Source organism: Rousettus aegyptiacus, unplaced genomic scaffold (assembly GCF_014176215.1).
Source record: "Rousettus aegyptiacus isolate mRouAeg1 unplaced genomic scaffold, mRouAeg1.p scaffold_m13_p_15, whole genome shotgun sequence".
Lineage (NCBI taxonomy): Eukaryota > Metazoa > Chordata > Mammalia > Chiroptera > Pteropodidae > Rousettus > Rousettus aegyptiacus.
In genome coordinates this window covers 6,521,603-6,536,748 of record NW_023416290.1, presented here as the reverse complement: position 1 = coordinate 6,536,748, position 15,146 = coordinate 6,521,603, and the positions used below count along the sequence as shown (strand labels likewise).

The 15,146-nt window shown below is 42.8% G+C and overlaps 1 protein-coding gene across 7 annotated transcripts in view; it reads right to left on the bottom strand.

Moving 5' to 3' along the window:
- The window catches only part of STAU2 (staufen double-stranded RNA binding protein 2), a 202,732-nt gene that overhangs the window by 103,285 nt on the left and 84,301 nt on the right, over positions 1 to 15,146 (bottom strand). For all 7 annotated transcript variants that reach the window (XM_016153704.2, XM_036232789.1, XM_036232790.1 and 4 more), the window contains one exon: positions 1,246 to 1,550. In XM_016153704.2, coding sequence (XP_016009190.1) covers positions 1,246 to 1,550 — 305 coding nt within the window. The remainder of the gene's footprint in view (positions 1 to 1,245; positions 1,551 to 15,146) is intronic.

The window sequence follows — 15,146 nt, the reverse complement described above, 5'->3', positions numbered from 1 at the left end:
TTAAAATCTCAGATGACAGAGCCACTAATTGGTAACAGTTTCTTTAATTTCACATTAATAATCTAACTAGAAACACTAATGACTACCTGGCAACAGATCTGAAAGAAACCATTTTCTGTGAAGGAAAAAAAAAGCACATGCAAAATCCCCCCCAAACATGTAATCTTCTTTCTTATTTTGTATCTAACTTGTAAAATTTTTATGACTACATGATCATCCTACATAATACAGATCTTCTCGAGCATGTCTAAAGGAAATTACAGTTTTTGGTCTTAACGAATAAGACTAAGATGGAAAAGGGGATGAAAACGGTGAAATCTGAGGAAGCAGAATGTCCCTACGCACGGGCACACTGCTGCTCACCCCGTTAAGTCAGCTGTGACATTTCAGTCCATAATTTTCAAGGCAACTATGAGATCAGAACACAGCTATTTCCTCTTCCTAGAATGAACGATTCTTTGAAAAGTTCTATCCTTAAATGATCGTTGGATTTTTTTTTTTTCCCCAAAAGAATAGGAAAAAAAGAAAGTTTCCATCCCCAAACTCATACACACAACTGGACTACAAGCTAGTTTTAGACTGCCCAGTGACACAGAATGTCAGTACACCTGAGGCAGGTGCCAGCCCAGACGGTTCAAAACACGATCCGGTAAAACAAATATATGTTGTTATGCCTCGAACGACTAGGAAGCAGCTCGTTATTGTTCTAATACCATGTTTAATTAATTCCTAAGATAATGGGCTTCTAGGGTGTGGTGCCTAAGTTCACCTGAATCAACAGAGTGCCGAGTTCAACGCTGCTGTGAAAGTCAACTCATCATCGGAAAAACTCAACCGTACTATAAAAGGAAGGGGGGTTTAGTGCTTAAAACTCATACCAGAGGTATGAAGGCTGAGTTTTCCTTGGTGGAGATAGACTCACCCAATCAAGACCAACCGGAATACAGAACAGAGGATGAAAATGTTTTTTTAAATAAGGAGGAGGGGTAAGCAAAAGGAAAATGGAGCAGAGCCAGGCAGTAAGAGAATGACTGGGCAGACCGGTAACAAAAGAAAACGAGGCGTGTGCGTACGGCTCTCCTTTTTCCGTCCTCTGTGTTCCGAATAATTTACCATGTAAGTGGCATACGGTCACACTAAGCAGGCAAGAATGAGCTTTCTGATGGACAGAGATGAAGGATTTGAAGCTAATGAACTGTTTTGTGTTCTTGTTTTTGTGTTTTTGTTTTTGCTTTTAATTCATACCTGGAAGCCTTGAATCCTTGCTAAATATTCCAGCTGTTTTGAAGGTTGTACTGGAGAGCAAGGGGGAGGTGGAGAGCTTCCTTTTAAACCTATGGCTTCAGCTGCAGAGGTTCCATTCATAAGGAGCTCCCTGGCGACGCTGGCGGAGCTATTCGAAGAGGGAGATATACTGAAGAAAGAGCTGGAGGCTTGGTTCATATCTTTGGGTGACAAGTAGCCTAGGGGAGTGCCAGAGATTACTTTGTGGCGGCTGGCTTCCATCTCTTGATAAACATCGGGAGACAAATGAAGAATTCCTTTTGGAGCTATAAATAAAATGAATGAACACTGTTATTACACTTGAAATAGAAACATGTTGTAGCATTATTAACCCCGCGATTTCCCTCGGTGTGGTTACAAAGCATCGGGCATCTTCCTCATACTCGCGGGGCCACCGCAGGCTCTGTTTAGAGGCGAACGGTTTATGTTTCAACATTCCTAAAATCAGAAGTCCATAAAATTCCACCAAAGTGATCTCAGCGGAACCTTTACATGGTAGGGAAGCTGTGGAGGGCCAGGGTGACGGACGTGTGGGAACGCAATGGGAGGTCGGGTCAGGGATGTGCAGCATCTTCACCCTGCACTGCAATATTTTTTGAGCTCACGAAAGAGACATGCGACCCCTACGATATGCAGCAACTGAGACACAGCAAGTAACACGAAGGCTGGATGGGTGCGGACCACCCGAGGTACGAGCTCTGTAACCAGCGGTCCGCTGCTGCTCTCGTCACGATGACGGCCCACAGGCAGCTCTGACTCACGAGCAAGTCAAGAGCAACGGAGCATCTTCTTCCCAGAACTAGCACCATGACTGACCGCGGGACAGCACCATCTGCTCAGGTGCCCGGCTCAGACTCCTGGCAACCATCTTGGATTTAGCGACACACGAAGAGTCACCATGTCCAGTCTGGACTCTGTCCCTTGATTGTCAAGTGCATCAGAGTTCAAGCCCAGCCATGAACAGGTCCTGGTAACAAGAGGAGTGAGCCCGGGGCTGAGCCACCAGTTTGTGGGGTTTTGAACAGAACCCACTTTGCCACTGCTTGCCTCAGCGATGTTTCAAAGCGCATTTCACTCTCTGCCTGTTCGATGTCTTTGGATCAGGCAGTGACAACTCACACATCGTATTACCTTTCAAAAATATTGACAAATCACTGCTTTTGGAGACTGTGCTCTGAGAGACACAACTCGATCCCCAGGCTCTTGCCCTTCCCTCCCCTGCCGTTACACTGATTCGAGACCTCAATGCTGCTTTTCAAAAAATAATTTAAAATTTCCCAATTACAGTTTGCATACAATAGTAGTTTCGAACGTACACCACGGTGATTAGACGTTTATACCACTGACGAAGCGATCGCCCTGGTAAGTCTCCTGCCCATCTGACGTCACCCGTCGTTAGTACCACACTCTCTGTGCTGTAATCGGCATTCCCGCCACTGTGTTTCTAACTGCCAATCTGTGCATCTTGCTCCCTTCCGCTTTTCCCACTTATCCCCCTCACACCCCTCCCGTCAGGCTTGTCTGTTCACTCATTTTTTAGATTCCACATATAAGTAGAATCATATATTTGTCTTTCTCCGCCTGACTAAGTCACTGGGCACAATACCCCCTGAGCTCTCAGTTCAGAGGGCACGGTGGCCAGTGGCAAGATTTCAGCCTTTCTTACGGCTGAGTTATACTCCACCGTACATGGGCCACTTCCCTTTTATCCATCCGTCTATGGATGGACCCTTAGGCTGTTTCCATATCTTGACTACTGTAAATAGTGATGCAATGAACATAGGGAAGCAAACGTCTTTTCGAATTATTAGTCTTTTGCATTTCTTCAGATAAATACCCAGAAGTGGAACCGCTGGGTCATACGGCAGTTCTATTTTTAACTTTTTAAGGAACTTTCTCACTGTTTTCCATAGAGGCTGCACCAATTTGCAATCCCAGCAACAGTGCACAAGGGTCTCCTTTCTCCACATCCTCGTCAACACTTGTTCTTTGTTGACATTTTGATGACAGCCATTCTGATAGGTATGATAGGATATCTCACTGTGGTTCTAATTGGCATTTCCCTGATGATTAGTGACGTTCAGCTTCTTTTCATATATCTATTGGCCACCTGTATGTCCATGTTAGAGAAATGTCTATCAAGGTCCTCTGTCCGTTTTTTCTTTGGTATTAAGTTGTGTGTGTTCCTTATATATTTTGGATATTAACCCCTTATCACATGAGTCACTGGCAAATATCTTCTCCATCCAGCAGGTTGCCTTTCTTATTTTCCTGTGCAAATAATTCTTTAGTTTGATGTAGTCCCGTTTTTTCTTTTGTTTCCCTTACCCCAGAAGACACATCCAAAAAATATTACTAACAGTAATATCAAAGAATTTACAAACCAAAATGGGGGAAAAGGGGCTTTCAGCCACACTACCCGACCTTCGGAGAGGTGATGGGGACTGGAGATTTGAGTTGAATCCCAAAGGCTGATGACTCGCTCGGTGGTGCCCGTGACGGGTCCTCCACAGACACTCCTCAATGATGGGATCTGGAGGGCTCCTGAGTTTGCCAAACACCCACGTGCCGGGAGGGTGGTGCCCCGAGCTCCACAGGGACAGAAGCTCAGACCTTTCTAGACCTCACCCTACGTAACTCTTCATCTGGCTGCTCATTTTACATCCTTAATAATAAGCCAGTGATAGTAAGTTTCTTCCTGAGTTCTGTGAGCCATTCCAGCAAACTACTGAACTTGAGGAAGTGGGTGTAGGAACCCCTGAATTCATAGCTGGTGGGTGAGACTTGTGACTGGCATCTTTAGTGGGGCAGTCACGCGAGTGTCAGAACCGAAAAGAATCGCAGGATGTCCACCTGGTGTCTGGAAAGCTGGAGAATTGGTTAGTGCAATGGGGAAAAATTCTCCATAGATTTGGCGTCAGAAACAGAGTAAAAACAGTTAAAAGCCAAAACTGATCCATCTGTACACATTATATGCAGTTTAGTATACGTCGACTACATCCCCCCAAAATTATAAGAACATTTGCCGACTTGATAAGTGAAACGTCGTGTTATTAGTGATGTGGGGGCTTTTACTAGCTGCATAAATGTCATACATAATTCTTATTTAAAGAATAGCTTAAACGTTATGAGTCTAAACGGCACGCTCGTTTAAGAAACGGAGAAACTGAGGGCAGCGTGCTTGAGTGTGGTACGACACACAGCGACGGGCTGGCCCGCAGCACGGCTTGGTGCTGTGTAGAGAAAGGGGCCGGCTACAGAGTTTTCAAATCGAGGGCTAAATTGCTATTTTTTCTTTAAAAGAGAAAAAGTAAGAAGTACATAATACAAAGACTAAGACCCTGGGTGCAGCGAATAAATTCACCCACCGTTTTAACAATAAAGAAGGTCTCGCTCGGCCTATGCGGGAGAAATTTTTTCAAGGCTCGACATTTTCAGTGAAGACGGAGCTGTGAGCATTTCCACTGAGTAAGCCGAACCTGTCACAGTGACAATGATGTTTGAGAGCAGCTTGTAAGACTGAGTCGTGTTCAAATATTAGCTCATTTAAATGAGACAAAAATGCTGCCGGTAAAATAAAGAGAAAGCTTATTGATCATCTTTCTTTACGGAAATGACCATTTCCCTAACACTGTAAAAAGACCAACGTTGGATTACGTACGCCACAAATGCCCGACCTCTCAGCAGGAAGAGATACCGAAATGCCCGACACAGTGGCCCCTGGCATCTCGCCGCACCATCCTCTGAGAGCACCCCGAGAACCCGATCCAGATAGCCCACAAAGCAACGACGGCCGTAGCTCGAACTCACGTAAGGTCCTAACCAGAGAGCAGGCTCCGCACGTCCTAGCTCAGTGATCCTGACGCTGATCCCGTGAAGGAAAGATTACAACTCCCTGGTTGCCAGCGGAAGGCCCTGAGGCACCGAGAGGGGCAGGGGCCGGCTCAAAGTTACAAGCCAGTAAGCGGCAACCGCTGGGCCTGGCCCAGGCGTCTGGCTGTAGAGTCGGCACACGCGATCGCCCGTCAATCAGTAAAACGAGCGAACAAACGCAAACGAAACTGTTTCTCTTTGCATCTGCGCGTATGGATCCTGGAAACATGCTGCTGCAAGTGTGAGGCTCACACGACAGAAACGCAGAGCTTCACGAGGAAACGACTCAGCCCCCGCGATTTTCTGACAGAGATTCGGACATAACAATTTGTTACAAATTAGTCTACCTGTTATTCAGAAGGGTGTGATGGATTCCACAGCACTGTGAATGAAAGCGAACTGACTGGAATCGTATAAATACTAAGTACTTAATAAACAATTTAAAAATTGTCTTGTAAAAATAACAAATTCGATTCTTAGGACCAGGAAAGGGGCGGGCTAGCAAGACAGGAAACGTAAGACAAAAGCCAGCTGAGCCGAACACGCAGTAAACGTGCCTCACTCTTGCCCCTGCCTCCGCAGGCCAGGACGGGAGCCTGGGCTGTCGCCCTCGGCGAGCTGGGACCAGGCTGCCGGGGTCGCCGTGGCAGTGCTGGAGGGGGGGGGTCCTGGCGGGGGGGGGGGGGTGAGACTTGGAGCCCACCCCGAGGTGTCAGTGGAGGCCATGCCAGGGGCCTGGACCTCTACCCTGTGACACTGCCAAGCGATGGAGAATCCCTCGGTGCTAAAAAGAAATGAGCTACCGAGCCATGAAAGGACATGGAGGAACTTTAAATGTGGATTACTACGTGAACGAAGCCAGTCATAAAAGAAGCACATCCACAGTTCCAACTACATGATATTCAGGAAAAGGCAAAACTACGGAGACAATAAAAAGACCAGCGGCTGTCAGAGGTGGGGGGGGGGTGGCGATGAACAGGCAGGGCCCAGAATATTCTATATGACGTGACGATGATGATGTATGTCACTACACATCTGTCTGAGCCTATCAAATGTACAACACCAGAGTGAACCCTGAGATAAGCAATGAACTTCGGGTGATGATACGCCAGGGCGGGCTCATCCTCTGAGGAAACTGTGCCGCTGGAAACGGAGCACGCGGCGTGCGGCGCGGGGCAGGGCTGCGCGGGGAACGTGGGTCTCCCTCCGGCCCTGTCATAAATCTGAAACCTCTCTAAAACATGGAATCTGTGTTTCGAAAACAGCTAATTACGAAGAGTCTGACATTCCGTATTAGCGCAAAATGCAACAAAGGGAAGAACAGCCGGACAGCGGTAAACGTCCCCGGCAGGCCTCGCTCCGCGAGCCGAGCCGCGGCGGCAGAGCGCCTCGCCTCCGGCCCTGCTCGCCCGTCTGCAAAACAAAGTAGACGAGAGGAGCTTGAAAATCTCTTTCAGCTCTAAAAGCCCATGAATCATCTTAACACAAACCAGAACGCTTGGAATAAAACAATACACTTGAATAACATCACCCAAAAAGCCTGTTGAGTGTTTTTAAAAATGAACTATTACTGAAGTTTTTTTTACGTCTTAAGGAAAATCATGTAATACAGATGGCTTTTCCATTGTTAAAACAAACATTTCACATGCTTTCTCAGCCATTTTAGTGTTTTTACATGATCCACCCAAATATCAAACTGGTATCTGAAACAATAGCTTGGACATTTTCCATGTTATGAAACGTTTAAAAAAAAAATGATTCTGGTGCATGATATATAAAACATTCTTTTAAGAAAATACATACTTAACTTTAGTGGAATTTTTTTTAAAAAAACATTATTCATTTTTTCTTAATTACCAGCCAAGTGATTTATCTAGAAGATGCTGTCTAGTGGCAAATGCAGACCTTGGAGTCAGAAGACACAAGTTCAAGTCCTCACCACCTATAACAACCTCAATGTCCTCAGGAGAGATACACAGTCACCCGAACCTCCATGTTCCTGTCTATGAAATGGAGCTCTTCACGCGTGGGACCTCGTGTCTTGTTCTATGTCCTTCATGTGTCAAGGATGCGACTTTCAGACAGACCTCGCTTACTTCGTAACGCTGTCGTCTGCCTGTTTCTTCCACCAGAGACTGCCAGTCTGAGATTCAGAATAGCCTGAGATATGAATTCAGATATAATTCTACCCCAAAGCAAAGGAATACACTAGGAATAACTCTACTAGGTTGCCGAACTACGGTAATGACACCTATTATCACAGTGCATCCACCGACACCAAGCTGAGAACCCCGGGTCTAGGTGAGAGCTCAGACCATCAACACAGTGGGGGAAAAGCAAAAACGCTGTATTTTTTTCATTTGTTCAAATACTGAGCACTGAACATGTCAAGTACTACTATGTTATATGATGTATTTTAAAAATAAAAAACTAATTTTTTTTCAAATGACATTTGTTCCTTTTTTTTTTTTTTTAAGTCTTCCGTCCTTTTTCTAGGGGAGAGACGGTGGTGATTAACCACGCTTATCTTACAGACTGCCTAGCTCCTCAGAAAACAGTTTCAACTTCAAAAAAAAACTTTATTAAAATCACCAATGATACCAAAAACAGTTCCGCGCAACTGATAAATACTTTCTGAGTAAATTAAAGGATGAACGCTCCATGCAAGACACACAGCTTTCAGGGAGACTGGTCCGCCACCTGCGGCCACACACCTCCCCGCCGCGTCTCTTAGTCGGTGCTGTGACCACCCTCACTCCTCTTATTCCTCATGTCACGGGGGTCTTTAATCTTTTCAATTACTTCTACTCCACGTACTACGGGCAGAAAGATCATGGACCAGCGGCTTCCTCATTTGCAACAAAAAGAGCTCTTTCTATTAAAACACAATTAGGACACAATGATTAAAGCTGGTCCATGAATAAGCAGTCAGATGAACAGAGGAGAATATAAAGTCCAGAATAAAACCAAATACACACAGCATCTTAGTATCTGATATCGGTGAAGTCTCCACGCAGTGGGGATTTAAATTGGATCCATACTTTCACTCCAAGTCCCAGATGGATCACAGATTTAAAGACAAAATATAAAACTATGAAAAATTATGAAAGATAACTTAAAAGAATTTTTATAATCTGAGTGGGAAAGGCACTATTAAGATTACAAATGCTAAAAAAGACTATTAAAGAAAAAAGCCATTCAAATACATTCAAAAGAAAACCAAACTTCGGAAGAAAATTCGCACATAAACAAAGAGAACGAGAAAAATACTGGCACGCTGTATCATAAAGGCACACACACGGACACATTCTCCTGTCAAATAAGAAAAAAAGATGAACTATCTAATTTTTAAACAGGCAACAGATAGGATTATATCACTGACATAAAGAGCACAGGCTGAACCCCATGCAGAGGGAACCCACTGAACACCGTATTCCAACTATCGGACTGGCAACGAGCCAACATGCTGACAGCGCCGTGTGTCGCCGTGGCTGTGGGGAAAGGCGCCCGCACCCTCCGCCGGAGGAGTGTAAGCTGCTAGGGCTCTGTCGGGCATAATCTGGCAACATCTATCAAAATCATAAGTGCACATGTTCTTTGACTCAGTAATTCCACTGCAGGAACTGATCCAACGAATATACTCGCACACATGTAAGATGATGTATGTCTGAGGCCTCACACAGTAGAATTATCTGTGACAGAAATAACTGTAAAGGGTCTAAATGCACATCAGTTAGAAACTGGTTAAATAATCATAAAGTTTTATACACAGTAACATGGAAAGATCTTCGGGACATATCGTTAAGTGAAAAAGAAACTTGTAGAACAGTGTGTCTGGAATGCTAGGGGGCAAAATTCTGAATTTGCTCATCTATGTAGAAAAACATTTGCCAGGAACAGTACAAAAGGAACTAACCAACCATGAGTTACTTGCCTGGGGGACAGGGCGGAAAGTGTGCTAACAGGGACAAAAGGGGAGGTGGATCTTTTGGGTTTTTTGCATTTTTTAAATGTTATCCATTCAAAAAACTAAGTAAACATAGGAAAGAAAATCGTAAATGATATAGTGTGATTGGAATCATCGAAAATGAGATCTACGGTTCGAAAGTGATTTAAGAGCTTTCCAGTTTGGAGGACAAGACACTGGAGGTCCTCCGGCTCTCCCACACGAACAGCGAGCCTCTCGTAAATCTAAACTCACACACAGCCCGTGACCCGTAAATTCCACGCCTAGCTGTGTTCCCACGAACTCTTAGGCATGTACACCAGGAGACATGTGCACAATGTTCAAAGTACTAGTTTGGGAATAAAAATATCCTGAAAATATCCCAAATGTAGATCGGCTGGAGAAAGGATAAGTCGATCATAGAATATTCACATAATGGATGAAACACTATATGTAACAAAATAATCTTAAATCACAATATTAATAATGGTGTGTGGGCGGGGGGGTGTGTTTCAGAAAATTCGCAGTATATAATGTCATTTTCCTGAAGTTAAAAAAAAATTTTTTTAACCCAAACTAAACAAATACTGGTAAGGACAGGTGCTTATTTAATAAAAGTACAAGAATCAAAGGGTGGGGTGACTGCGGAACCCAGAGAGGGTGATTTTCCGTGCTGGAGGGGGGCCCGGTGAGCAGAGGGGTGCTGGAGAGGGTGCGGAGCGCATACTGCTAGGTGCCGACGTCCCAGGGTTTCAACGGAGCGGTGGGTTCACGGGCTGCTCGACCTGTTCTTATGCGATCTGTTCTTATGCTTCGTGACTTACATAGGTTAAATACACTACGTATCAAGTGTCACCTGTGTTTTTTCCTTAAAAATGGTAACAGAAGTTTAATGTTTCTTGGCAAACTATAATACACTAAACCGGTGCTTAAAAAAAAAAAAAAAAAAAAAAAACTCCATCTTTCTAGACAAGCTAGTGAATGAGCAATTACGAAAATTACCCTGATTTTCTCCTCATGCGTCTTGTAGTTTCTTTGATAAAGAAAATCAATTAAACAGTTTTTAACACTGCAGCTTTCACTCTCTGGGAGACTTCCGTCCATGTCATCGCGGGCCGGCTCCGGTTCTGAAGACGCTCGCTTTCAATGCCCTCTGAGCCCCCGAGAAAGACAAGAACACGGAGCACACGCCGCAGATTCCCGGACGGATTTCAGAAACTGAAATTTCATTCAGATTTTAGAACACTACGCATTTCTCTTCTTGCTTAAAAAAATTCATTAAAGTTTCCCAAGTGGACTTCAGTATATAGATAACTGCTCCAAGTGTTTAATATATATTTGTTTAAAAGCAACCAGATTGTACAATTTGGTCCAAGTTTATAAATGTGTTTTAAATACCCATATTTTTTTTTCTGATTACAAGACCAGTACATGTCTATAAAGGAAAGTCACATTCCCTTTTTCCGTATCTTTCAGTTCAGCTCTCGGCATCACGGGCCCAAGCCCTGTATCCGTATCGCCCCAGCAAGCAGGGCCAACTCACAGTCCCCCACAGTGCGCTGCCGTCTGCTTCCCCGGCAGCTGGGGCCATCGGGTTTTAAAATCCTCACCAATTTTTATGGATCAGAAGTTATATAATGCTTATTTTCAATCTGCGCTTTCCTGATTGCTAAGCAATTTTTCATTATTTAATGTCTGTTCTTTTTAGATGTCTACTTACACTTGTCTATTGAGAAGTTTCCTTTTTTTTTTAATTAGCCAGTATGTGTCCTCTGTGTACATTTAACCAGTTGCTATTCATACTGCAATTTATGCTTTGCTTGTCATTCGCCCTCTCATTTTCTTATGCTGTCCCCTGAATGCATTTTTAGTTTTTATGCACCTAAACCCAACTCTTATACTTAAAGACACTCTCACATTGAGATCAATAACTGCATCCTTAAATTGTTCATATGGTTTCCTTTTTTTAAAAAAAAAAAATGTATCTGAAATATTTTATGTGTAAAAACATGAGCCAAGCAAATTTTTAAAATCATGAAAATTCAAATTCGTTCAATCTTTCCTGAGACTATTTCAGGAAAAAAACATTCTATCTGCAGTAATCTGATTAAAGACTTACTTCCTAGTTCCGGATTCCTTCTCCTTCAATACATGCGCTTTAACTACAAACTCAACTGCTCGGATGAAAAAAACGGAAGGGAGCTTAACGCCATCTCTTTTCTCCACAGACCCAACGGGCAAGGACAGGGGACCCCGGTCAGAGTAACGAAGAGGGCTCCAGCTTCTCACCACTCCGCAGCCCGACGCAGCCACCACTGCGAAAGGGTGGAACACCTGGGCCCTTCCTCCCGCTCACGGGGGGGACAGCATTCCCACCTGCAGCCTCCGCAGGTGCAAAGCAAGAGCAGTGAGGATGCGCACGTCCTGTTGCCCACGTGCCCCGGGCAGCCGGCGCTCTACTTATGGGATCACGCCGTTCACGGGCATCTGCCACGCAGGGGCCGGGCTCACGGGCAAAAGTGCCCGCTGAGCGACAAGCAGCCACACTCTTAGATGTCCAGCACAGTATTTACGTCTAGACAAATTATTAAGTTGGATCGCGCAGCTGACTATTTAAATCCAATCAGCTCTAACTTACCTGTCGCCTTACGAAGTGGTTTCTGTTACGGGAGCCCCAAAAGGAACTCACAGAAGGAACTCTCCCAACACTTAAAGAATCGATCAATCTGTTATGTTGAAAGTGCAACCCTCCTCACTCATAAAAAAATTTAAAAATGCAGACATTCTAAATACAATTCACATTGGGCCATCTGAGAAGCAAGTACACAGCCCACAGAATGCCACATCACCGGGGAGGTTCACACCCTGCGTTCAGGATGTACAGAGTTTAGTAATACAAAGATATGACACAAACGTGACAAAAGTTTTGGTAAGTCAACTCCAATACTGAAAAGGTCAGTAAGAATTCTATCCCATCTCAAAGGTATTTGTCTTGGGTCATCTCTAATGAACCTAGGCGAGCCAGCGTATTTCACAGGGGCTAAATAAAACTTTTTAAAAGGTTAACGGAAAAATATTTATGTGAAAAATGCCTCCAAATAATCTTTTAGTAGGTGGATTCAGCACATACCAGTGAATACCTTTGAGCCTGGTCCAATTTTGAATTAAGCTAGAGTTCACCTTCAAGAAACAATGAACCTGTTTTTAAGTAAAACTCCGTATTAATAAGAAACATAGAATGTGAATACAAAAAAAAAAAAAGATAGTATCAACTGAACTGTATCTAAATATTTTACAAAGTTTTCCACGAGCTGTCAGTAGATCTTTAAAATGCATGATCTTTTTAAAAAGTTGTTAGTCATTCATCTGTAAAAATCTAGCTTCTTATGTGTATGCCAAGCATAAAATTGCCCCATGCTAAATTTAATGCAAACCTTACATCACAGTTATGTGCTCCTGCCCTTCAACATGACTGTGACAGTGATTCAAAGGGGAAAAATGCACTTAGAACAGTCTACCTTCTGCTGCAATTCTGTCCAACGAAGCCTGAGCAGCATGCAAAAATTAGGTCCATATTTTAAATCTGCAGGCAATCAAGCCAAGAACCAGGCTATGTAATCACAATCACTTGCAAAACCATTTAAACTATTTTTTAGTTGTAATTGTTAGCAGTTTCTTATGACTGTAATCTCTAAAAAAATATATATATATATCTTCCACAAAAAAAATAATAATATCTTCCACTTCGAAAATTAAACGCACATGTACGTCGACTTTCTTTGTCTCATTACAGTTAGATGCTGGCTATGCCAGGTCAAAATTATCTTCTTTCCCCTATTTCTGCATTCCTTTCTTTTAATTTTTGTACACTTTGGTTCCAAGTTAATTTCATATTTATCCAAATAATGGTTGGCTAAAAATCTGATCTTATTAACTACAATTTGTGAAGTGATGTAGAGTTTAACAAAGAAAACAATGAAGAAGAGCCACTCTGTGATGACATTGTTTCTTATAAAGGAACGTGCTACCTTTTCAGATGTCATTCAAGGAAGGTTAATTTTGCAAAGGTTACATAATTAAAGATTCTCAATGTTACAAATTGGTATGCATAACTCTTAACAGAGCACACTGAATAATGAGAAGGAAAATGAGTTGCCCGAAGTCAGACAACCTGCCAGCGAGGCAGCAACCTTGGCAATCTCAAATTCCTATCTTCCCCCGCACGTGCCATCCCGAGAGATCCCTGCTCTAGCCTTTGCCTGCAAAACACGAACAAAGGTATTCTTCACGGGACAGACCCCACTCACGGCAAAATTTCAAACTTAACGCACTGATTAAGCAGAGGAGCATTTAACCTAACCGTTACCATAATACATGAATTTAAGTTAATTTTTAGGTCATGGATTCATCATTTGAGTGATCAGTTCCTAAGAAGAGTCTAACTTTTCCCGAATGTACCCCAGAGCTGCTCTCTTCCTCTGTGATGGCCTGAGGCAGGGACTGCTCGGGGGGGCCCCCCGGGAAGCTCACCGCTCACAGTCTGGAAGGGGTGAGGGATCGTTCCCCTTGCAAATGTGCAGTGTGAACTACTTTTCCAGAGGAAGTTCTGACATGTTTCCCAGTTTGGTCCAAGTTTTAAGCTGGCTTTGCTCAAACAGCTTTATCACTTCTGAGATTCTATCTAGAGTAAATCTCATGCATCTGACACGTTTCTGATCACTGAAACTCACTGTCCTCTTTCTGATACCTCTTCCCCTACTTGCAAAGAAGTTCCGAAATCCTTGAGCAAGTTAAAAATCAACAAACACATAAAGCTAAGAGCCAACATATCACTATTTAATGATGGAGTTTGCAGGTTATTTATAATGTGATTTCACATTAACACTGTCAAGTTAATAACTGACTTCCATATTCAAATAAATGTTTACATTCATTGAAAAAATGTCTAGTGCCAAAAGTAACTACTCAGGTATAAAGTACATATTCTTTGGTGACCATGTACATGGAAAAACATTTGACAGATAAAAAGTATAAGAATGGAATTCTGGGCAAGCGTACTCAGAATTATGTAACACTTAGCAAAGAAGGGGAGGAGAGAAGGCATGGAAGGAAGTCAGCATTCATTGTGTGTTTAGCAGAAAACAGGTACTATCCTGAGTGCTTCACATGACACTGAAATCGACGTAATGCTCCTTGCATTCCCTTACCAAGTAATTACAAACCGATATATTCAAACATCAAAAGAATTAAACACAAACTCTCTGGGAATCCTGAACTGATTCCATTTTCCTTTGGGGTACATGCTAAGCCTATCACCTTTATCATCCTTATATATGCAGATCGAAGGCTCAGAAACCTATTAAATTATTTAAATTACTCCCAGAAAGTAATTCATGAATATCATTACCTCATTGAAATATTCTTTTTAAGAGGTTAGTTTTGATGATCCAAAAATTCAGTTCTCATAAGTGTTCTCTGATAAGTTACTAAGTTCACTATACATCAAGAGATGAGCTGCTAGTATCAAAGAATAAATTATGACAATACACATTTTTAGGCTTGTTTGGCTTCCAGGGATGATAAGAAGAAATAGGGTTAAAAATAGAAATGGGATCGATTTGACTCCACTGAGGACGTCACTTTAACCAGGTCTTCATTGGCTGGCTGTTTTTGTTTTATTGATTTACAGCATAATGGTCACTTCAGTGAAAACAAGCTTTTCAGGAGAGGTGGGAAGGAAGTTAAAGAAAAATGCCTGTGTTTCCAATGCATAAACGGCCCGATCCTGGACCTTTGAAACAACAAATGAACTGGAGAGGATTTTTAAGCATCCGATAACACTATAATTAAAACGCACCTGTGAGCAATTTTACTCTTGCATTTCTGATATTTCAATCAGTGATTTTGATAAAATATGGAACATTCTAATAACTTTGCAACGTTAAGTTAGAACACGTGTGACAAAGTCTACATCCATATCTACTTTCCCATGGAAGAGTAAGGACACTATAATGTGAGGTGCTGTTTGTGGCCGACTTAGAAC